The 24,398-nt window shown below is 41.5% G+C and overlaps 3 protein-coding genes across 4 annotated transcripts; 2 read left to right on the forward strand and 1 right to left on the reverse strand.

The window, feature by feature from the left end:
• The first annotated feature begins 857 nt into the window (after positions 1-857).
• On the forward strand, positions 858-4,485 carry LOC148320850 (uncharacterized). Of its 2 annotated transcripts, none has more exons than XM_088278668.1 (2): positions 858-987; positions 1,878-4,485. In XM_088278668.1, exons 1-2 carry the CDS (start codon positions 983-985, stop codon positions 2,902-2,904), a joined length of 1,032 nt encoding a protein of 343 aa, XP_088134794.1. In that variant the 5' UTR covers positions 858-982; the 3' UTR covers positions 2,905-4,485. The 2 variants fall into 2 exon arrangements, with proteins under 2 accessions (XP_088134794.1, XP_088134793.1); XM_088278667.1 differs by lacking the exon at positions 858-987 and adding an exon at positions 1,025-1,227.
• A 9,635-nt stretch (positions 4,486-14,120) lies between these two features.
• On the reverse strand, positions 14,121-15,529 carry LOC148320851 (sororin-like). Its single transcript, XM_088319536.1, has one exon. It carries the CDS (start codon positions 15,358-15,360, stop codon positions 14,596-14,598), a length of 765 nt encoding a protein of 254 aa, XP_088175662.1. The 5' UTR covers positions 15,361-15,529; the 3' UTR covers positions 14,121-14,595.
• On the forward strand, positions 15,471-22,566 carry LOC148320852 (proteasome subunit beta type-2-like). The gene is made up of 6 exons (XM_088319538.1): positions 15,471-15,705; positions 16,129-16,251; positions 16,340-16,410; positions 21,925-22,087; positions 22,168-22,217; positions 22,356-22,566. The coding sequence occupies exons 1-6, from the start codon at positions 15,615-15,617 to the stop codon at positions 22,452-22,454; spliced, it is 597 nt and encodes a 198-aa protein (XP_088175664.1). The 5' UTR covers positions 15,471-15,614; the 3' UTR covers positions 22,455-22,566.
• Positions 22,567-24,398: the final 1,832 nt, after the last annotated feature.

The raw sequence follows: 24,398 nt of genomic DNA on the forward strand, positions 1-24,398 counted from the left end.
AGGGTTGGCCACTTAATATTTTGTTTAAAATAATGAATTGAAAGTTTGATTCCCTAAAAAAATGTCAATTAGCTCACCAGGTTTGCACGCTGCTCTGAAAGATTTTGGTCCACTTGCCATTACAGAAACTATAAAGTTTTTGGTTTTTTTTGGGGCTATTTTCTTGCTGGTGTGTTGATCTATGTTTGGTCTCGTCAGACCACAGCACTTTCCCATATGACTTCTCAGTCTTTTTATTTCTTGCTGTGTTGTGAAAATACTAAGATTTAATTTGACATTGACTGTCAAACCGAAATTTGATTCCTTGAACACAACGACCACATAGCTCTGCCACTATTGTTGATTGGCTCAATCGAGATTGTAAATTGGATTAGTGGGGTGCTACCTTGGCCTTTTAGGGGGGGAAATGGGTGGGGAAAAAATTTTTTAAATAGAACCTGATCCACCCCAAAAGATCCGAGCCCACCGGGCAGTTGCCCTATACTACAGATGACCAGCCCCTCCTATTTAAGGGTTCGAATCTCTGCAGTGGCTTTCCTGTGTAGAATTTGGGCTCAAAAACTTTATGAAATAAATTTTAAAAAATTAAATTATGTGTACTGCAGCACAGTACGTCACAGCATTACCAGGTTGCTCTTCTTTCGTTGCCTGCCCTCCCAGCCCAGACGTCCACGTCTTTTTTTTTTCTCCCCCTGGAACCACATGAGTCAGGAAAAGGGAGGAGGAGGGGGGGGGGGGGTGAGAGAAGAGGAGGATCAACAACACCGCGACGGAGGAGGGGGAAACGTTGGAAAAGGCGCAGCGTCGGTCCAGCCTCTCCACCGAACAACGAACCCGCACGAAGGTAAGAAATCAACCACAAGCGCATGCAAATGAGGCTGAAATGACAGTCAAGTGACTTAAGCGAGCAACAAATAGGAAGTGGAAGGGAGGTTGTGTTGTTTTTTTATCCAGGAAGGGAAAGAGAGGAAAGAGCACTGAGATGGGGTGAGTGTTACATAATGCGCAAGAGGGAAGACGCATTTGGATACGTTTTAGTTCTTTGCCATACAAGATATATATATATATATATTTTAAATTCCTCGCTGGTGGTGAATTTTAATCTCCGAATATGAAGCAAATGGGCGCCATTAGTCGTCGTGTTTCTGCTTTCTATAACCAGCTAGCCAAATCGACGGAACCTCCGTTAAAGAACCGGAACGTCCATCCTGCGTCGATTCTTTTTGGGTATTTTTCCCCCTCATTATTTTAACGGTCGTTTTATTGTACTGATGTTTGTTTTCTGGTCCGCGCGTGCCCGGTGATGAGCTGTCCTTCAGCACCGCGTGAGCGCGCATGCACGCGGAGAGGAGGGAGGGAGGGCGGGGGAAGGGGGGGGGGGGTTGACAGCAGCCCCAAGTCAGGATTACAGAAATTTCCATTCCGGGGTGACATGTAAATGTGTGATGCTAATAGATGTGGAGTGCAGCACAGTCGCCTGTAGTTATTATAAACAGGAAAGTATTTTGGGGTGACCCACAAAGGGTGATTTAGAGGTGAGAATTCGCGATTGTAGATAGAGGATGGTGATTGAAGTTTTTTTTTTTTTATTAGCATTTTTATGTTAATGTTATATTCATTTGGATTGCCCGACTTAAAATTGTATCCAAGTTTGTTGCTTTGAGCTAATGCAACTTTTTTTTTTTACTGTGTAAATACAGACGACTCGGCTTTATTTATTATAATAATATAAATGCAGAATATGTCTGTCTTAGTGTTTTGAGGTAAAATGTTATTCATGGTAATAATTCTCAGTGTGCCTGAGACTTTTTTATTTATTTTTTTCAAACATTGCAGCACTGTACTAATTGACTTTAATGATCCCGTGTCATTTCCAGTGAGAATCAATCCAGACCCGGAATGCTTCATCAGGATCAACCTCTGGCCTACAGAGGTAAAAACACCAATAATCGCTCCTCTTCCTCATTATCAAGCAGGAAACACGATCAAGATGGCAACTATAATTTCCTGACAAGCAATGGAAGAGGAAGAGGAGATGAAAACCAAAACCCGCAGCGGCCTTCGAAACTGGGTCCTCTGAGTCCCGACCTAAAAAACTCCCACGGCAACTCCGCTATCCTATCACCTCGCTCCCGCCTGCCCTGCTGGAGCACGCTGGAGCCACTTCCCGAAATCGAATATGGGGATGACGGTTACGGCCGAGTGCCTCCGGATGGAGCTGAGGAGAGGAGGATGGAGGAAGAGGAAGGACAGATGATGGCCAAGCACAGGGAGAAGATGGAGTCTCAGAGGAGGAAAAGCAGCAACCGAGGCAGGGAGGAACTGGAGGAGATGATGAAGCTTGAAAACGATGACGAGTGGGGAGACAGCGGCTCGGACTCGGACTCCGGCGGGAGCATGTCGTCCATCCGTTTGGAGAGGGGAGGCAACTGGTTATCTACGGGAGGCTTGGAACGTATGAGAACAAAAGCTGAGACGAGCCACCACGACTTAGAGCCGACCAGAAGCAACTGTAGAGAATCACCCGGAAAACGGAGAAGCTTCAGCCGCAGTTCCATGTCGGGAAGTCACCTGGAAGACCTCCTGGAAGAAGGCGCGGAGGAGAAGCGTGACCAGTCGTCGGATTCTGACGGCGAGCTTCCCGAGATGATGGATGCCGTGTGGACTCTGCGGGACCGTGAGAGGTTCAAGGCCCAGGAGATGGAGAAGCACCAGGTGCAGCTGACCATGTACCGGCGTCTGGCGCTGATCCGCTGGCTCCGCACCCTGCAAGGCCGTGTCGAGGAGCAGCAGAACCGCCTGCAGTCCAGCTTTGACGTCATCCTCACGCACAGGAAGGAACTGCTGCGCATGGGGGCTGCCGTCATCAACGCCGCGCCGCCTGCCGCTGTGGGACAGTCATAGAAGCAAAAACGAGAAACAATGGAAGCTATATTTATTTCTTCTGAGATAGAAACATCTGTTGACAAGAATTGAAAGCATCCAAGTTTCTTTTGTGCATGGCCTCATTGGAAACAGGCAAAAGCCATCAGCCAATCTCACGGCAAATAGAAACCAACCATTTACGCTCCCACCAACGAGCCGTTTATCTGCCAAGCATGTTTTTGGAATGTGGAAGGAAGCCGGAGAAAGTTCCACATAAACCTAAGCCAAGATTCGAATCCTGAACCTCTCCACTGTGAGGCGGACGTGCTAACTGATAAAAAAAAGACATTTGTAGAAAAGCCACCCCCCCCCACACACGCCTCCTCACTCTTAAAACTGCTGGGTTAAAAGTAACCCAAATTGGGTGAAATTGGCGCTGTGTCAAAATGGACCGAGCCAATGCTGGGTTATTTATTCATCGGGTTGAAGAGTTGACCCAGCACATTGGGTTAAGAGTTTGACCCAACAAGGGGCAGAAATTACCCATCCCAATGAGGTAAAGCTACCAACAAAAAAAATTATAATAATAATTTTATATATATATATATATATATATATATGAAAAATAATAATAATAATTATATATATAATTATTATTATATTATATATATATTATTCAATATAAAATTATTATTATTATTTATTTAATTTTTTTACCACACTCTTAAAACTTCTGAGTCAAATAACCCAATTTTGGCCCAAATACTAAAAATCTTAAACCCAGTCTGCTGGGTCAAAAATAATGAACCCAATCTGCTCTAAATCCTCAACAACCCAGCGACTGGGTTCAGAAAATAGCCCATCTTGTTTGAGTGTGCAAAAAAAAAAAACTACAGTTTGATTAATGGTGATTAATCAAATTTAAACTGTTAAAGTAACGTTAAATATAAATGACTAAATTTACACACTGTGATAACATATCAAGACGAGTCCCCCCCAAATATCTTTTTCCCTTCTAATTGCACTTTGAAAAAAATGACGTTATAGTTGACATAATCTGTAGAATTGTATGCTTTTTTTTTGTTGTTTTTTTTTTTTTTTATTTAAGTGTTTGCGTCACTGGAAACAAAGCCCAGAAATGAAGTCAATTCTGTTCCATGTTTGTTTCTTTTTACATGTTTTGTGATTGTAATGATGCAAAATGTTGTTGATTCGCCATCTGACTGCAGTTTGTATCTACCAAAGTGAATGATGTAAATCAAAAAAAAAAAAATGCATTTTTTGTCCTTGATTGTAATCATGATTTGATTCTGTTATAGCGATGATTTAAAAAAAAAAAAAATAAATAAAGATAATATCAAAATAGTTCCTGTGTTTTTAGATTCTGGCCAGCAACAAAAATGAAGCGGTTTGTTTATCGTTATATTTCCACTGAATGTCTGCTTTGAAGAGGGAGTAAATTTAGCACACAGTCTTTATTTTATTCCTAATCAGCATGTTTATCGATGTTCTGCTCTATCTGCTGCGCACACTGTAATCCACCCTCGGGCCAAATGTCCTTTTAGCTCACAATTGCCTCTTTGTCCTGTGAATAAAAGTTGGTTTGTATGGCCCCCATCACACGGGCTCGGGCAGCGTGCGTTCTGCAGACAGTGTGATTGCCGTGTGAGCCTGTTGCCCCCCGGCAACCGAGATCATCTCACCTCTGTGTGTGTGTGTGTGTGTGTTCGCATAGATACCAGCATCTTTGCCACCCTTTAATCGCTTGTGAATTTAAGGGGGCGGGGGGGGCTCGCCCTCAGGGGATCATGTCAGTCTGCACCCCCGGGGCCTTGCACCCTCAAAGAAAAGGTCCCACTTGGTAAACAGGCGTCAGGTACAGGAGAGAGGCCAAAGCCTCGGGCAAACCCAAAAGAAAATCCACGGCTAACCCTCCTACGTTCATCTCTTATCGCCTCTTTGTGGCGAAAATCATTGCAGTGAGTGGAGCAAATTTCCATATTGATCCTCAGTTTGCTGGCCGGGTGTACGAAAGACATCAAAGCGAGTGGGGATAACATGTTTACAGCGGTTACAATGGTTTGTCTGCCATGTGCATGCGACTGCCTGGATTAAAAAAAAAAAAGGGACATTGGGAGAACAAACGTTGCTGTTGATGGGGATTTGTAAAACACTAAAGATAATTTCAAGGTGGGCTAACAAGCGATACAAGCGACTGAAGACAAAAGGCAACCCGTGTGTGTTGTTGTACAACTCATATGAGACTGAAATGTGAAGAGGCAATCTCAGTTCTTTTGGGGGATAAATTGGACAGTTTTTGTTCACATTAGCCATATTTGCACAATGGTATCACAGATTTTGCCTTTCCAAAAGTGATAATGTCAGTCACTGATCATGAGTTGCAATTTCTTTTCCTCACTATTGTGATTGCAATTAAATATGCAATTATGTTTTCAACATCCCCTTCTCATGCATTTTCCCCCAAAACATTATTACAATCAAAAATGTCAGATTCAGGGTACATAATCACGCTAAAAAAACGGCAACCATGAATCAATATGAAAAAAAATTGTTAACTTACTACTTACTTGACTACTTGTTAGTACTTTGTAGACTTTTAAGTGTTCACTCCAACTAGTTAATATTCATGTTTATATTTACCTGAATCAATATGAATTACATCTTCCGTCCGAAGAATACATTAAAACAGAAGATTTAAAAGATGAGGCTGTAGTGTTTATTCAATAACAAAATTGATATAATATAAAAAATGGTTTATTATGTTTATCAGAGTCATTCCTCCATTGAAGGAAGACGACTGGAAGGAACACAAATTTGAGATTAATTTTAGGGGTAACTCTGTTTATAATTACTGATTTTTGTACTAGATTGTTTTTGTTGAGCCGGCCAAACCAATCCGAAATAACATGATTAATGTCACATAATAAAAAAAAAAATAGCGTGAAATAAAAAACGTGCATAAACAAAAAGCGCCTTAATATCCACCGTGACTTGTAATTTAATCGTGTCAAGTATAATTAATTATTTTTTTCCCAAGTTTGAAGCAGCTACATCCACTAGAGGGCGATCTTCGCTTATAGACGCAATAGCATTAGCATACATTGCGGTTCATATGAATGGACTCCAAAGGGCAACATTGTGAACGAAATACCACTAAATCAAAACAGTAATATAACAGGCAAGTATTTTTATTTTATAATTTCGAGGTGACTGACAAGAAAGTATAAACACAAGACAAATATTTATATATTTTTTAAATTGTTTTATTGTATAAATATATGTTGTATAGCTGTCTCAGGCTATGCCTGTAAAAAAAAATAAAAAATAATAATAATAATAATCATTTTCAGCATAAAAACTACCATATACCATAGTGAGTTCACATTTCCTCAATTTCTACTTTTCTCCTTGCACCTTTTCGGATTAAAGGTTGGGCCCTTTGTATTTTTCAACACTAAAATGGCATGTTTGGCAACTCTTGGATCATCTCATCCAGAATTTTTGAAATTTGGCAGCTCAGAATGTCTTACTTATCACAAGCCCATGAATCTTTCTTCTTCTTGCTAGTTTTGTATTCTGCAATGCATACTGATAGAAAACCTGCAAAAAAAAACGTATTTTAAGTGGTATTCACCTCTTTCTTTTGGACAATATTCATCATATTACACTCCTGCTGTGGCCAAGTCTTCACTTGGTGTGTGTGGGGGTCTTTTTGAACATAGACATGCATATAGAAACTATCATAGTCTCCCTCGCCCCTTCTTTCCTCTGCCTGATGTAGTGTGACAGTGTGTTAGCCCGCAGCACTCTGCTGGCTTGGAAACAATCAGCTTTGACAGAAAGGGGGTGGAGGAGGTGGTGCTGGTGGTGGTGGGGGTGGAGGGGTGGGGGGGGGAGCTCGGGGAGGGGGGGGCAAGGAGGGGGTGAGGAAGGGTGAGTGAGGGTGCAGGGAACTTGCGGCCGGAGGCCTGGGTATGATGAACTGGATGAAAAGAGTTGTCGACTGAGGCAAAAGCTGGATGGACGGAAGCGCGGAAGGATGGATGGACAAAGTGTGTTTGACAGAAATGAGGATTGCAATACTTTGCTACACAGTTGGGTACCAGTGAGAGAATGTTAAGCCCATAGGAGCGGGGGGGAAATAACTCGTAGGACGCTCCTGTGCTGCCTGCTCAGTACTACAGAGCTGAAGTGACAACGGCAGAAAAACTGAAGAACAGAAGGAACATGACCTGCAAGATGGAGTGAAGAGTGCACACTGTGTGTTAAAACGTTACATCAAATAAGCAACAATTTGTATTTCTATTTCCAAAGGGAAGAATTGTGACATGATCATTTAAAACATTTTTAATGCAATCATTGAGGGCACCCATAATTCCAAGTTCCCTTGAACGCCTCATGAAATCTGATTACTACATTTTCCTTCGTTTTAACGCATTTATTTTTGTTTTAGCTTTAATTCACACTCTTCAAAACACGTTATTAATCATTTATGTGTATTTTAAGGACAGCAAAACTTAAATGTTTTTGTTGAATTGCCCAATGAAAATGCGATAGAAGTTTGTTGCGTTGCGTTTTTTTCCTCCAGCGTAGTCCTACCATTGTTCTTTTTTTATATTTTGAGTTAGCTCATATTAATACAAAGGTTTATTCATAGTGTATATCCCAATGAAAGAAAAAAAAACTCACCATATATATATATATATATATATATATATATATATATATATATATATATATATATATATATATATATATAACTGCACTTACACATAATATAAATGATAAATTATTGTTTCGTCATACTTATACATGCAATTTTCATGTCAATCAAACATACATTGTTCCAAAATTTCTGCAGAAAACCACTTTTTACTTTTTAGTTAATATTCCAAATTCCAATTGCAGATGACGACTTTGCCCCATGACTTGGTCTGCCTTGGGCCGTAGGATGACTAAATATGCCTCTGGACAAAATGTATTGGACCAAGTCTTTTTTTCCCATTTAGTTTTAGTACTCATTTACTCTTTAATTTTGTCATACATCGGTTAAAATAGACCAAAGATCAGGCAAAATGAGATTAACATTGACCCAACAAGGATCAGCATGCTTGAATCTTGCACTTATATCGTAACAAAACCTGTTGAAGTGAGCCAAACCGTTGTTGTCACTTAACCACTTGACTCTCTCGGTTAATTTAGTTAGTAGAGCAATTGGGTCCTTTCTGAAATCCCCTCTCAAGTTTCAGCCACTTGTCACTCACTGTGCGTGCGCATGTGTGCATGTGAGGCTCAGCTGCCTCGCCCGCTTTAACCAGCTAATAAATATGAAAACAGCAGGTTAAAGTTTTTATGTCTGAAAGGATTATCGTCTTCTATAGAGTCCCGTGAAAAATCCCCCAAACCTCATAATGCTCAATGTTGTCCCATAAAACCGTGTTGGACAAAAGAGGGAGAAGGGGAGCTTTTTCACGCATAAGAGGTTTTCTCAAAAGCACATTGAGTGGAGCCGAGGCCTCGGACCCGCCCATAGATTATGTGGCTGTCAAATGAAAGCACGGCTGGGAGCGGCAGGTGTGTGTGCCAGGCACGAGGGGAGGAGGGGTCACGGGGTGGGGTGGGGGGGCGTTCTGGTGACCACGCAGGGAGGAAGTGTGTGTGTGTGTGTGTGTGTGTGTGCGCGCGGGGAATGCTACGCAGCTGCCGGCAGGAATGTTTGCACATTGTCACTTTCATTTAACTTGCTCTTTTTTTCTTTTGTCTCCGCCGCTCACACATCAACGTAGACGGCCGTGGCTGACCGGGGGTCCCCTGTGCCTCTTCCTTGGTGCAAAGATGGAGCTAAACGGTGACAGTTTGTCCACAAAGACCACATGGGGAGCAGGTCATGCACATTTTGAACGCTGTGAAATGGAGATTTGAAGTGATAAGTTACAAGAGTGATATTGCCTGCCGAGTTTTCCAGAACGCAAGACGCATATGTGAATCCCTGCAGGCCTCTTTGTTTTTATGCAAGTTATCGGATTGGGATTTTTTTTTGAAAGCTCCAACGTCAACATATGGCGGCCTGTTAGACGAAGCTGTTTAATAATGCGCCTCATGAATTTAGCCGCGCAACTTTGCCAAAAAAAATCAATCAAATAACACGCACGGTGCAAATCGGGCCTCACGCTGAATTCGCAAGGTAATCTCATGTCATGTGGCTTTTCACGGAGTCTTATCTTTTCTTCTCATGCATTCACAATAAGGTCAACGCATTGTTAGCAGACGACCGTAAGCGATGGAAGACAGTCATTTGCCACGCTGACCCACGCTGCATCTTTGCCCCCCACACCCCTCAAAAAAAACGGGCTGTTTGCACCGCACCTTGCCGTCTAATCTCTGCCGTCCCATTCCAAACTGTGGCCTAGGGCTATGTGTGGGTCCTCGCTTAATCCCCCCCACCACCCAAGTCTCACATATTCCGCTGGGATTTGGCAAAACTGTTACATGTCAGAGCTGCACAAGGCCGCTTTTTCACACCATCTTCAAGCAAAAAAGGGATTAATGGCTCCACCATTATGTGCAATGAAAATGAATAACAAACAGCCGTCTGTTTATCCTGCATTGAAAAGTGTGTCCTTGTGCTTTTTTTTTTTTTTTTTTATCAGCTCATCTTTGCGGAGGTGACACGCCGGAAAAAAAAGCGTGTTAAGTTGCCATCTGATGCGTTAAGTCTCCTTGTCGAGAATTAAAGTTTGTGTAAAGGATGACTCCAAATGTTCAAGACCAAGTGCCCACTTTCAGTACAACAATCTCATGATGAATGAATTTGACTTTACTACATTTGTGTGGCTGCTGTTAAATGAAAAACGTAACATTTTATATGGCACATAATTCCAATGAAATGATTGTAGTAAGACAAACTTTACTCCAACAACCTTGCAAAATTGCAATCACCATAAACTTTTAGAAATTTGCAGAAGACACTAATATATACATATATATAATTTTTCACTTCGATCATGGCCTTTCTTTATTGATTGGCGGGAGTAATTACATAATTAAAGTGAGGCTCCAGGTTCTAAGCTTAAACTAGCAAATATAGTTTTCCAAAAAATATCCAGTGATTGCGCAACAGGATTTCACTTTTTTTTTTTAGCTGTTTAATTTTCTTATATTCAAATTTTGAGCCCCAGGGCTTCTAAACTTGGTAGGCTTAGATCGGTGTCACTAATGCTGTGCCAGCGGGCACCAGGTGCCCTCTGAGGGTCATGTCAGTAGCCTGTAGCCTAAAGATTAGCCCCAGCAGTGATGGAGGGCAATTGTGATTTCCTAGGAATGTTGAAGTAGTGACCATTTGAAGATGTGAACATCGACAGATATTTATACAAAAATAAATCAAATAAATTGTTTTGCAAAAAAAATCATGAACGTGGGTGTCTTCACATGTGTGACTACTATTAATTTTAACATATAATTTTAACTACTGCAAGACCAATACAGATTATTTAGCATGATGCTGATTTCGATATTTGGCAGATAAATGAGTAATTGGTCGATTAATTGAAAACATTGAACATCATTATTTTTGTCTTATGTTGAAGTGAAATAATGTCGTTAAAAAAATAAATTACTAAAAAAAAATCTGCCATTTTTTTGCAGATTTTTGACTATTTCAAAAAAAGCTAATATCAGACGATTAAATACAGTAGGTGAAGCCCTAATAATTCAGTTTGTAAGCGTAAATGAACACATTTCTTATTTCAGAAGTGAGTATGAAACTGACATTATAATCACTTCCTGAGAAGTAGCACTCAGCTTCCAAAAAGGTCGTGACCCCTGGCTTAGATAAATGTGCGATACAAACAAATGTTTAGAGCGTATTACAGGTCATCATGAATAAAAATTGCTGATCTCACAATATTTAATCACATTAAATGTGCATTGTGTCAGAGGCCAAGCCAATTCATTATTATCACACCATGGGGAGGTGTTTTATTGCTCTCATCGAAGGAAAATGATCAGATGCCCCATTATGCTTAAATAACTTCAAAATTAAAGAAATACATTTGACCAAATCTTCCACCCCTGCATTATTTCTCCGCATTGCACTATTTTTTTCCAGAGCAAAAAAAAAAAAACCCTCCTTCCCCGCAACTGCCAAGACAGACTACTCGGCTCGCACGGAACATACGAAAATGAAATATGAAACAGTATGTGTGATAAACTGGTAGATAATCATCTTTTCATTAAAACTTTCATCCCGAGTGACTTAAATATTCAAGGGGCCAATTACGGCGCTTTGTATCTCTTTCTCTCACACTCTGGCTATCCTTAACAAGAGCAGTCAGCGCGCGAGGGAAGGCTGTGTGGCTTGAGGGGTTGAGTGAGAGCATCATTACGGAGTGGTCCAGCGGAGGGAGGGATGGAGAGGAGGGGGGGGGTGGTGTGACCTACCGTCCCTCATTGGGGGAGACAGCAAGCAGCAGGCCTATAACGCAAGCCTGTCCAAATACAGTGATAGGGACAACCGCAAGACAAGATGTTCAAACTTGTCGTGCAGGTGCGATGGGATGGAGGGATGCTGGGGAGTGAGAAGAGACAAGATCGAGCCGAGACAAGTATAGATTTTCCACGCAGATAGTGGAGAGATGCGCATTGTGATGAGTGCCGCAAATAGGGTGCACGATTCTCTTGTATGCGGAGTGGGTGTGTGCGTGTGTGTGTGTGTGTGTGCGCGCGAGTGTATTAGCAGTCGGCGCACTGAAGCCCACGGGCGATTCCTGTGTGAGCTTGCGATAAAGGGGGGGGAGTACAATGTGGGGGGCTGTGGCGGAGGGGGGACGGGTGGGTGAGAGGAGGAAGTTAGTTGGTTGGGTGGGATTGGGGTGGGGGAGAGGAGAGGAGAGTTCTTCCTCTGTGCTTTAAAAAGCCTCTGGATCATGTCCCCGTTGGTCCTTCTCTTGTCACACACACACACACACACACACAGAATCCCTCATCCAATTCCTCTTTTCTCCCCCAAACACCCACCCTCCTCCCTCCCTCCCTCAAAAAGAGTGTCTTGGCAGGGTAATTAAGAATGGCCTCTAAACACAGGCGTAAGGCAGCCACGCTCCAGATGAAAGTAAATGATTAAAATAATTACAGGCTGCGAGATGACGAGCCGGAGTGTGGGGTGGCCGCCGGACATTTGTCAGTAATTAGATAATTAATCTGAATGCAAATGATGAGCCCTAACGAAGCAGTCAAGCTGAACCGGCGACAACTGCCGTGAGTGAAATGGGAAGGGTGGATGTGGAAGGGGGGGGGGGGTGAAAAGGCTTGAGAGGGAAAGAGGAGGAAAAACACATCTATATTGAGAGTGTAAAATATCCACCCTGTTCAAAAAAAAATCTGCATGAAGACACTCCCGAGCAAAAGGCAACATTTTCATTTCGTTTCTACTAGTTGACAGCTCCCGTCTCATTCTGTTTGGCGGCTTCAAGTGATGGTGACAAGCACACATGTTAAAAATATACCCAAAAAAAAAAGGGGGGGGGGGGCTCGTGCGAAGCGTTACATGCTCGACTCCCAGGCAGCTGAAATGTCAAATGAAGGGTAGCAACACAATGTGGCACCCGAGGAGGCAAACAGAGCGCGTCCTTAAATGGATGAGCAAATTGTGGATTTACTCTCTGGCTGCAAACGGCATTGCGCACATTCAACTAGTGTAAACCTCGAACGTGATACTTGTTGTATCGTGTAGAGAGGAAGTTGCCAGTAATGGTGATCCATTTCAAATGAGGGATTCCGAGTGCCATTTGTTACCAGTGTTTTCTTCAGAATATGTGCAGCAACTTAAAGGGGAAGTCGACTCTAAAATTTTCCTGACAAAAACATGTCCTATGTGCTTCCACTAGTCTAAATGGCATTCTGATGAATAAAATAAATAAAACAGCTGATCAGGTCATGAACAATCACCTGTTTTCTGAAGCTGAGCCATGATTGGTTGTTACCTGTGATGTCATTTTCAGTTGACAGAAAGTGGCAAAATGGCCACCCTTGAGATGGATTTTACTGCTTAACTCACATTCCACAAATGTAATATTTATCATAATGCCGTGAATAAACTAGGGGGGTAACTGGAATATAATATTATTAAGACAATTTATGGGTTGAATTTCCCTTTAAATATTGGAGGAGGCCATAATTCATCATCAGTCCTATTGGGGTGCCACAGAGAATTTACCTTATGTATGGCACAATTGTTATTTTAAATATGGACAAAATACATGCACTTAATATATATAGTATAATATAAAATATATCATATTACATTTTTCAAAGGATGTATAAAAGATCCACGATCCTGACCCAAAAACATAGGGTTTTAACCAAACACTGTAATTTGTTTTTAAAATAATGCAAAGGTCTCTCTGGTATAAAAATTGCCATTCAAGGATGGCACAAACCTGCTGAACAATAAATCAACATTAAGTGAACATTAACTTACTCCTAATTTGAATATTATTGTGGTACAATGTTTGTCATGAATATCATTCCAAATCTGCAAATAAAAAATATTTAACCTACTCAAGTTGGAGTATTGGGCAGTATAAGCAAAATTAAGAAATTCTGCCATCTAGTGGTGAATGCTGTTATTACAGCTTACAACTACAGACGACTAGTCTTTTTTTTCAGGTATCGTTCCTCCCTATTATCATAATAACACACCTTATGGACAGAAGCTTGGATAAGAAGACATGTGACAGTGAAACACGCCCCCGTTCGAACAAATTAAACATCCATTTAGCTGTTAAAAGCCTTGAGAGACATTTTTTTTACCTGCCCACTCGTCGTTAAATTTAGACTGATGGCTCTCTCATTCAGCTTGACATAATCACTGGAGACCACTATCGCATGAAGGAATGTTGTATATTTGTCTAACAAGTCTCGGATGGACACGCTGAGCAACAGCGTGATTGTAATTTATCCTGAAGGGAGATATGAGCGTTCATTGTATGATAGTATTCAAAGCTGGAACTCCAAAGTTGATCACAAGCTGATCATGAATCAGAGTTAATATTCCAAAATATGTCAACCATTTTTTGACAATTGTTTAATTGCATATTTATTTTAAGTGCAATGTGTCATGTTTTTGTTTGCATTTTGTGTCATGACTTTTTGTCAAAGATTTGTCATTAAAGCACATGCATTCAATGTTGTTGAAAAATATTCCACTTGACAACTAAATAAAACAATTCACTGTGTACAATGTCACAAGCCCAGATAACAAAAATCTGGAACATTTATTCATGAACAGATGAAGAAATACAAGATTTGTTTCGGTTATGGCCGAACTGTCACATTATGAACAGGTTCTTAAAACGCCGGGTTTCTGCAGTCACTTAAAATAAAAGAATGTGATAGAAAAACAATGTAGGCAACTTTGCCTTAAGTCCCGTCTCTGTACTTGTGTTTCATTCTAAATGCAAGTTGTTTCCACAAGTACTATTTGACATATGCAATAAGATAAACAACACAAGGGAACTAAAAGTAGGGGAAAAAAACAATTAAAAGCAAATTTGTACAAAGCTATTCAGAGAGAAATAAATTTACAACCTTACGCCTGAATTTACACAGAGGAAAAGCTTGAACGTGTGAAAATATCCAACATGATACATTTAACAGAACAGAACTCAACTCTTTCCCTCTGTTAGGAGTTTGTCAGTCTCCACATTTATTTCACTCCACAACCAACTCGAACAGTTCAGCCTCCTGAAACTCGGCGTTCATCTTGGCAGAAAGTGCGTCGACCTCCGTGACGTCGATCTGCTGGACTTTCCTTCGGCTCTTCTTCTTCTTCGCCAACGCCACTCCGGGGATGTCAACGTCCGGACCGCAGTCCCCGGCGTCCAGAATGAAGGCACTGAGGCTAGATGCGGTACTTGAAACCTCCAGAACCGCCTTAGATCGACCCACCCTTCGGCCCACCTCGGGGGTTTGCAGCATCTCAAACCCGAAAAGAGTCTCTCGGGCGTCTGGGCTGTTGAAGGAATTGTCGCTGATCCTTGTGTAGGAGCGACGCACTTTCTCTGACCACACCGCGTCGCGTGGATCGTCGGCTGTCAGCTGGGGGCGAGGCTGGACCGGCGTTGATGGCGAAAGTGTCGGCGAGGGTATGGCGGCCTTCTTCTTTGCACCGGAGGACCGCCCACTCCTCCGAACGGGACCAGGAGTGCAAACCTTTTGCCTTTTCTGTTGACTTCCCTCTGATCGCCTCGGTGTGTTTTCTTTATCATGCACAGCTGCAGCAGTTGTTTTCCTAGGCATTATTTTCCTCACGGTAATGGACCGCTTGACTGGCGCATTACTGGCAAGCGCCATGTTGTTGTTTTCCGTATTTACCAAAAGAGATGTCAGCCGCGGCGACCGTCTTCGCTCCGATGAGACGTTTAATTGTTTAGAATCCGTCATTGTTTTGTGGCTCGGGGGTGTTCGTCCCTTCATTCAATCTCCCAACGCATTAAAAAAATATCAGATATTCCACTTTTTTTAGGAGAGCAGGGCAAGAAATGCACAACCAGCAGAGTCCGCTCAAAATGCCCGCCAGAGTCGCGCGCAAAATACGTCATTCAATTTCCGGTGACGTTTACAGTCTGCGCCGACTACCCGTAACTTTTGCTGTGTAATCTGACCAAGCGAGGCTCGAGCGCGTCTTTTATTTTTAATTCTCTCTATTAAAATAGTTCTCGTCATAGAGAATGGAATATTTAATAGGTATTCAGGGAGCAGATTTTGTCCTCGTCGCTGCCGATAATGTCGCGCTCAGCAGTTTATTTCAGCTGAAACAAGGTATGTGGTAATGTGTTTGTTAGCTTAGCATTACTATCCGGCTAAACTGTCAGAATATGTTTATGTTAAATGAAATGCATTTGTGTGTCAGGTTTGACGTTAAATTCTCTGTTCTAAAACTGCTTCCATTAATTTAGACGTTTGTCTAGCCAGCAATGTGAAATTTGCACGTTTATTCATGACGAGATTTATGTATCTCCTTTGCAGTCTTTCATTTGGATTTCGGCATTTATAAATGTATATTGCATGTAATGTAAATATATGAAATATATCCACTAAATCTTAATAACGTCGTAAGACTGTAGACACATTTGTCATAAATAAATAACGAAAGTGAAAGTCATTCCTTTTTTTTTTAAAACCATTCCATGTACAGTAATATTGTATTGCTTCCAACAATGATTCCCTCCCCTTATGCTCCAGACGATGACAAAATGTTCAAACTAAGCGAGAAGATCTTGCTGCTGTGTGTGGGAGAGGCAGGAGACACGGTGCAGTTTGCAGAATATATACAGAAGAATGTGCAGCTCTACAAAATGAGAAACGGTAAATAGTTCATACTGGGGTTATAAATCTACTTGAGGAAAGCATTGGTCAAATTGAAGGTGCATTTTTCAAATGTTTGGTTTTGCAGGCTATGAACTCAGTCCAGCAGCCGCAGCAAACTTCACGAGAAAGAACCTGGCAGAGTACCTTCGAAGCAGGGTAAATATACTCGACAATCTTTTTTTATTTTCATATAAAAGTACATTTTAGGGAGAGCATCGTAGTCCTCACCCTACCCAAACCTGGTTTGTAAACCCGGAGATCGATTGGTAATTCCTCAAATTAAATTGTCATTTGGCTTCACTGTTGAGGTGTTAAAACATTAATACTGAAATAAGTTTGTTAGTTATGAATTCAATGAGGATATATATACTGATACTGTATATACAGTACTTAATTTTTATAAACCTTCACTGTACTGTATACATAGTCTCGAAATTAAAACTGTCACAAAGAAAATATCAGTTTTAAAACATGAAATATTTGTAATTTTTCGTCTTTGACTACTAGATATTTACAGTGGCAGCCATCAACCATTTTTTTGCAACAGACTGGTTTCACATTAAGCAATATTTTTACTCGCTTAAATACAAACAAACAATATATTTAAAAAACTACAATAATGCACTTTATGCTAAATGTAATTTTTGGGATTAGTGGAAGGGAGCTCTGCACTTGTTTCTCTTCAACCAGTTGGTCCCATCTGGTGGCAATGACAGACATTTTATTTTTGTAGTTTTGATTGCTTCATTTGCGAGCCAGCTTTAATTATCTTAATTTGCAGGTGCTTCTGTCTTACCATTTTGCCTTTTCACCTTTCTGAAGAAGCTCGTGCATTGTGAACTTTCGCACGCAGTAGTACATCTACTCGGCATTAGATGAATAAATGTAGTCGAAACGTATGACGATTGGTTTCGGTCACCTTCAAATGCCAGTCCACAGCTCACTTGTGCGCTCACTTGTGCTGCTATTATTTTTGGATTCAGCATCTTTATATGCCTCAAACTACTGCATACTAGTATAGATGATTTAATTTAGTATGTTGTCGTGGTATGCAATGTTCTCAAAACACACCTTATTTATATATTATGCAACAAATGATGTTAAAAAAAAAAGAAACATTTGAGCTCCACCTCAATGAATTTTGAAATAATTCAATGGCAGTTGTTTCTCTCGTTAATATCTCTTGCAAACACCTGAGCCCACTCTGAGAGCTTTTTGCCTCTGAATCTAACACAACAGAGAGATTTAACGTGAAATCCGATCTAGTGACTGATGTTAAGCCACTATATCGCAAATACTCAAATTGTTCGTGACCACGTCTTAATTTGACTTGAATTCTCTTTGCTCAAACAATTTTCTTCAAGTCTGATCATTTGCAGATGTCACGATGCTTGCGCTAATTTGTTAGGAGTTGTGCAGCTGCTTCCTTTCACAATAGCAGAAGGGTGAAAATAATTACAAAAAACAATTAGTGTGGCCGGGATGGGAATGTGGGACACATCGAACCAGGAATAGGGGCGGGGTGGCGGGAGGAGGCGAGTCCCAGCGGGGACGACGTATACTCTCAGTAGACCCACACTGTACAAAATGGAGTGTGAGAACCAGGAGGAGTCAATGTACACATGACTTTAAATTCTCCCGGACAGCTGGGAATTACTGTAAACGGCGTCATATTTCTCGCCTCCTGTGAATGATCCTTTTATCTATTAATTCCTGTTCCATCGACGACTTAAAAAAAAATCAAATTAGCCTGCTGTTTTTGTAGTTCAAAACTTGAAGCCTTTGTATCACTGTCTCCCTCCCAAAACACAAACGAGAACTCTTGTTCCCTCAACAAACAAGGTTACTGAAGATGGACATGGTAAAGGTAGGGTTATTTTTCGACCATTTGCAACATAAATTCGTACAAAAACAAAACTGCTGGATGGAGACGAGGCTTTCCGCACCCCAAAATGTCTCCTCAAATAATTTGCACATGGAAGAGGGCTTCGGGATCATTTGTATTCCGTCAAGGTTGGAAAATGTTGAACAGGAGAGCATTTTTATTCATGTCTTGTCATCCGCTGCGAGGGAATCTTTATTTTTGTGCCTCTTGGTTACAACTTTGGCTTTGTGAGCTCAGGATTTATCAATGCTGCATTCTCAGGAGTGCTGAGAAACCAAACCAAAGCAATTTTTTTTCACAGCCAGCATCCCACACCTTCCTCCAGCTATGTTTCCTCTTACATTCAGCAACCTCAAGAGTATCCGGACATTTGCAATTTTGTTGGATTAACAGTTTTTTTTTTTAGTCTTGAGTATAAGGTCTTTCAGATCTGGAACATCAATATTTCGCGATCAATTTTCTTTTAATTTTGGCTCACTGAATTGTTTTGGAAATTTTATTTAAAAAAAAAAATCTTATCCGGTGGACTCTTCCTTATTTTTTATACTCTGCATCTGCCAAAATTTGCATCATGTACCGCACTAATGAACTCGGCAGTTTAAGATGGTTGGCGGAACAAAACATCATTAAGTATCGATTTATATGAAGCTGCCTGCAGTCCTAACCTTTTGTTCCGTTAAAGTCTGGGCAACTGTCCCAGATATTTGCAAATTCGTTTTAATTAATTTGATTAAATCACAGCAGATTAATATCCAGCCCCTGCAAAAAAGAGGACTTATCAAGATAATGATTTGTTTTGTATCCCAATTGTTACTCCTCGATCCTCAAGTCATCTTCTGAGTGCAAAAAAAAAAAAAAATGATCACCGCACTTCCTTCGTATCCAAAGCCCTAGGTTAAAAACTACTGGCGGATAAATTAATCAGCGCTATATTGTTAATTCTTACGGCCTTATTCCCGCAGGATACAATCCAGATGAGTTCTAGAGACTGAGAGATGTCATACTCCAGTGGCTGCCGACCACCGGGAGGTGTAGTTAACTCTCGTCAGCCGAGCGTGTCTGAACGCGGGAGGCCAGACTCGGTTTGCGTAGCTCTCCGCTTCCCAACCTGCCGTCCAGGAAAACAACTGGGCCGCGTGATTAACCTCCGGAGAACCGCATTTACTCCAGCTTCAGGGAGAGCGAGTGAGGAACGAAACAAAGAGGGGGAGAAAAAAAAAAAAATTGGCGGTAAACTTAATCACCGGAGGCCTTGACAAGTTCGCATCAGTAATGAGCCAAATAAGAAGTTCAAAGCCGATTGTCTTTTGTGGCGTTTTGGAGCGTTGGCTGTTATGTCCACCATCTTCCATGGGTCAATATTATAATTTCCTTTTTCGCTGTGCTTAGTAGAGTAAGTTTTTTTTTTTTTTTTTAATTGACAGTGATTAACAGCTATTGTAGCAATTAAACATGATGTTCGCATCCCCCCAGCGGTGATAGTGCCACACTAACCTGTTCTGTAAGGCCACAGCAACAGTTAGCCTCGACACAGCGGCGTTCTACAGCTGGGCGCATGTGCGTCAGTGATAAATTTCGAACACGGGCACACAATGGGCACAAATAATTACTGGTACCATATTGCACGCAGCTCAACGGCTCCTGCACAGATGAACAATTAATACAACAGATTGAGGAGAAATGCCAATAACGAGAACATGCCCGGGGGCAGGGTGCAAAAAGGGGGGAGTGGGTGACAGGCAGGAGAGTTTGGTGCATTGTTTCTGCGCTCGCTATGAATCTGATCCATAAATATTGAGAAGACATTTTCCGTCCTTTTTTTTAGCTCTAAAATCCACCAGGATTGATTTTGGAAAGAAACAAACAAGATCTTCTTTTACTGCAGTTGGACTGCATTTCCATCCCGAATCAGGTGGCGTATTGTCCATGTGCACTGGGAAGCGCCGTCCAATCAGTTCAGAAGCATTTGCACTCTGATGGTGATTCAAAGTTAGTCACACAAATCACATTTTTGGGATATTTTCATTTGGATGCGATTCATTTGGATTTTGATGCGAGTTACCACTGAGGATTAGACAACCTTTTGTCTTGTGCATTAATACAAAAGTGTATTTGTGTCGGGGGGGGGGGGTTGATCCGATGATGCATATTGTTTGTTAACGTGAATCGAGGTGTGAGTTCAGGTGGCGGGGTTAACAAGGTGCCTTTGAGGTGACATGGGAAGGTTATTTTGATGCCAGGTCCGTATTATTGTTACATTGTAACCAGTGAGGCAGGTGTCTGATGGGGGGGGGGGGGGGGGGGGGGGGTGATGCCACTGGGGGCGTTCGCAGGCTCACAGAGGAGTTAAAGCGCACGTAGAGACACACACGTGCGCGATCGACGGCCGTACCTGCTGTGCACCAACTCCCGCACACACACACACGTTCTGCTTTCGAGTAAGTGTGTGTTTGTGCGGGGCCGTCATTAACACTCACACTAAAGCCCACTCCGCGGGGGATATAACAATCATCCCCCTCGTGGCAAATATAACGCCAACACAAGTTAGAGAAATAAGCAGGTCAAATGTGAGCTCAATTGAAATGACAAGCCAGGTGTTTGGATCGTAACCCGCCCGGCGTGAATGAATCGCGAGCGAGCGTAATATTATTGTGTTGTGTTTCTATTCGCTGCTAATCGAAAACACCTTTTGTCTGCCGAGCATTTAGGCTCCAAGTTGTTTTGAAGCCCTCCAAATTGTGTTCTTTTTTTTTTTAATTGAGGAAAGAAATTAGTGTACTGGAGGGAGAGAAGAGGCTGGAAGCGTGGAAGATGTAATTTCTAAAGATGGAGAGGGGCTGCAAGAGAAACGACTTTAGAAGTTTTTAATGAGCCCTGGCGTGACTCGGGGGTGAAGGCAGCGGGAGAGGAGAGGAGGGGACGAGCAAGCGAGCGAAGAGGGAGGGAGGGAGGGTGCGATGGAGGAGGCAACAGGGGTGCTGACTTCCAGCAGATGTCACACTGCAAGTGACTAACCCCCCCAACAAACAAACACGCACTTGCACACTTTTGCCCCTTGTCCCTTTTTCACGCTGTAGAAAATGGATGAAAATCCTCCCAAGCGCTCTGAAATGTGGAAGCTCCCTTGTGCAATATGGAACTAGTCAGCATACTTTTAGAAAGACGAGTCAGTGCTGCTGTGTATCGTCGTCGGGCATCCTCACTTATTCAAAATGACAATTTTTTTCTGAAATTGTTTAAAAAAAAAAAAAAGCAAAAAACTGATTTCATCATCTCCCCAACCTCCTTTTCAAAGGGCCACAAATAAGTCAAACAACATTTTCCTTCATAACTACAAGTTCAATCTATAGGCGACAAAATGTTGGAGGGAAGAAGTTTGCAATACTTCTCAAAGAGTTGAGCGCTCAAAAGAATTAATATTAGGGCTCGAACGATATAGAGTTTTTGAGCCTGATACGGATTTTTGGCAGAAAAAAAATGCAGGTTAAAAATGAATCGGCCGATTAATTTAAAAAAATATTTTGGTTGGTTTTGTAGTGGTTCCCATAATTAACTTAATAAATGGATTGATAGAAGGTGCTTTTTAAATCGACCCGATATTCTCCCTCCAGAAACAATTTGCTCCATTTCTCCGACCTCACGTCTTTGCGCGGTTATTTCAAGCTGGAGACATTTATCACAGCTGAGCCGAAAGGCGCGAGTCCGCGGTGAAATGTTTGGACACGGGCTCGCCGATAAGTGAGCGAGGCGAATGCTGAGTCGCCTTGATCCTCTCCTGTCTTCAGACACCGTATCACGTCAACATGCTGCTGGCGGGCTACGACGACGCGGACGGGCCGGGTCTCTACTACATGGACTACCTGTCCTCGCTGGTCAAGGCCCCCTTCGCCGCTCACGGCTACGGCGCCTTCCTCACGCTCTCCATCCTTGATCGCCATTACAAACCAGGTGTGTTCGGCCTCCAAAGCTCGTTGTAATCGTCTCTTCTTAATTTTTCGCAATTCATCGTCAACTTATTCTTCTCCTAGATCTGACCAGAGACGAAGCAGTGGATGTGCTGAGGAAGTGCGTCGAAGAGGTTAGTTGTTTAATATTTCACTTTGCTCTTTAATACCATAACTTTTCGGAAATTAATTGCTATTCCTCAGTTGATTAGGTTTTTCGTTACAGTTTCACTCGATCTGTTCTGTTTTTTTTTTTTTTCTGCCTCCGCCAGCTGAACAGGCGCTTCATCCTGAACCTTCCCTCCTTCACCGTCCGTTTGATTGACAAGGAGGGCATCCATGACCTGGAGAAGCTCACTCCCACCAAGTGACCGTTCCCTGCTTAGCTACCAGCAAATCGCAACCTTCTTTTTTTTTTTTTTTCTACCACTGACCTCCTTGTTCTTTCTGTTCCAATAAAAAGTGACGCGCAGTTGAGATATACGCTCTTTGTCCCTGTGGTGCTTTTCGCTACGCTCTCTAGTTTACTCATCTGCAACATGGAAAGAGAACACGCTCCTGGCTGTGTACTTTTGTACTTGAATTCAGTCAGTGTGCAGTGGACACTTGCTCATGCTTATGCAAAAAAAAAAAAAAATATATTAAGTATGTCGAGAAAGGGCAAAGGGACTAAAAGCATTTAAATGCTACATAAAAAGGCCAAATGTGTCGTTTTTTTATTTTTTTTTATTTTTTTTTTTTATTTTTAAATACAGTTAATAACATAGCTGGTGTATCATTTTAATAACATACTTTTTGCTTATGAAAATATGATTAGAATATATATATATATATATACATATATATATATATATATATATATATATATATATATAATAGTAAATAATAAAATATATATATAGATATATATTCTAATTATGAAATAATTAGAAAGTTTAACTCAACGGATATACTTGATTGCTTTTAGGAACTTGATGGAAAATAGTTTTTAAAAATCTAAATGAAATGTTTAAGAATCTTTCAACTTAATTCGAATCATAATATCTCATTTGTGCATTTGTAATAGTGGATATAATGGATAAGAACAGTGGCTATAAAAAATCTATACGCCCCTATAAAAATACCATATTTTTTATGTTGAAAACAAGACCAAAATAAATCACAATAAAACTTATTCACACCATTTATTTATTTATTCTTCTGTCACAAAAATAATTAATAAAAGTTTGAATAGGGGTGATTTTGAATTTAGAAATCATGGCAAATAGCAAGCAAAAATACCTTGGTTAAAGGAAATAAAGAAATTCTTAACAGATTTAAGTAAAATAAATAGATTGAATTCATCTAGCAAGCTTCATAAAGTAGATTCTATTTGCTTGAGTGGGCCTCATAAAAATATTTCGTGAGCAGCTTCTGGCCCCCAGGCCTTAAGTTTGAAACCTATGATTTAGCAACTTCTCTTGGATTATTGTTTAAGATAAACAATATGAATCTCTCTAAATAATGTTGCTGTAATTGTAAAACCAGGACATGCTGGCAACGTCACTGAATAGACGTGTGTGTGCGCGTGTGTGTGTGTGTGTGGCTCCATCGCTGTCTCGCCACCCCATTCCACAGACAGGTGATTAATAAACATTAAACAATCCCTCCTCTCTCAAACACACCGGAATCTTCTTGACGGGAAGAGGAGCATATGTTTGCCTGCAGGCACACACACGGAGATGGAGAGCGGCCCTGCTGAGTGTCAGATAGAGGGGGGGGGCACAAAGTGGGGAGTTGGGGGGGGTGGGGGTGCAATGGCTGGGAGAGCGGGTGATGGAGGAGGAGAGCGGAGGTTAGGTTACTGAGAGGCGTAATGAGATGGGAGGAGACCGAGGGAGATAAGACAGGTATCGGAGAGGATGCGTGCGGCCCCTGGAAAGCTGGAATAACGTTTGGTGGAGCGGGAAAGGCGGTCCATTGGAAGTCGGTGACTCACAAACAGATGGTTTCAGGGATGAAGCTGACTTGCTTGGCTTATTGGCCTCTGGGGGTCAAACCTCTGCATGCGCCCAACCAGGTATTGTTGAAGGCTGCAGATGGAGCGCATCCCCCTTGAGTCCCTTTTAAGCCCCCTTAGTTTCACCATAGTCACCATTTTAAGAGTTTTTTTTTTTTTTTTTAAATATGAGAAAAGTTAGCTCACCAAGGGAAGCACAGTTTGATGCTGACGGAAGCACGAACGTGTCAACGACTTTTCTCTGAAATGTGAACCTGCAGGGCATCACGTTAAGAAGTCATGAAAGCATTAAAGCGCATCGTCTGGAGACCTCGAT

The sequence above is a fragment of the Idiotropiscis lumnitzeri genome, chromosome 16 (genome assembly GCF_059441095.1).
Source record: "Idiotropiscis lumnitzeri isolate Australia: NSW breed Sydney's pygmy pipehorse chromosome 16, RoL_Ilum_1.0, whole genome shotgun sequence".
NCBI classification, from domain to species: Eukaryota; Metazoa; Chordata; class Actinopteri; order Syngnathiformes; family Syngnathidae; genus Idiotropiscis; species Idiotropiscis lumnitzeri.

Bases quoted from the DNA above. Each gene is read 5' to 3' on its own strand.
- LOC148320850 (XM_088278667.1), top strand. From the start codon at position 1,112: ATGAAGCAAATGGGCGCCATTAGTCGTCGTGTTTCTGCTTTCTATAAC. The intron at 1,228-1,877 runs GTATTTTTCCCC...TGTCATTTCCAG, and splicing joins CCTGCGTCGATTCTTTTTGG to TGAGAATCAATCCAGACCCG.
- LOC148320852 (XM_088319538.1), top strand. From the start codon at position 15,615: ATGGAATATTTAATAGGTATTCAGGGAGCAGATTTTGTCCTCGTCGCT. The intron at 16,252-16,339 runs GTAAATAGTTCA...TTGGTTTTGCAG, and splicing joins GCTCTACAAAATGAGAAACG to GCTATGAACTCAGTCCAGCA. The intron at 16,411-21,924 runs GTAAATATACTC...TCCTGTCTTCAG, and splicing joins CAGAGTACCTTCGAAGCAGG to ACACCGTATCACGTCAACAT.
- LOC148320851 (XM_088319536.1), bottom strand. From the start codon at position 15,360: ATGAAGGGACGAACACCCCCGAGCCACAAAACAATGACGGATTCTAAA.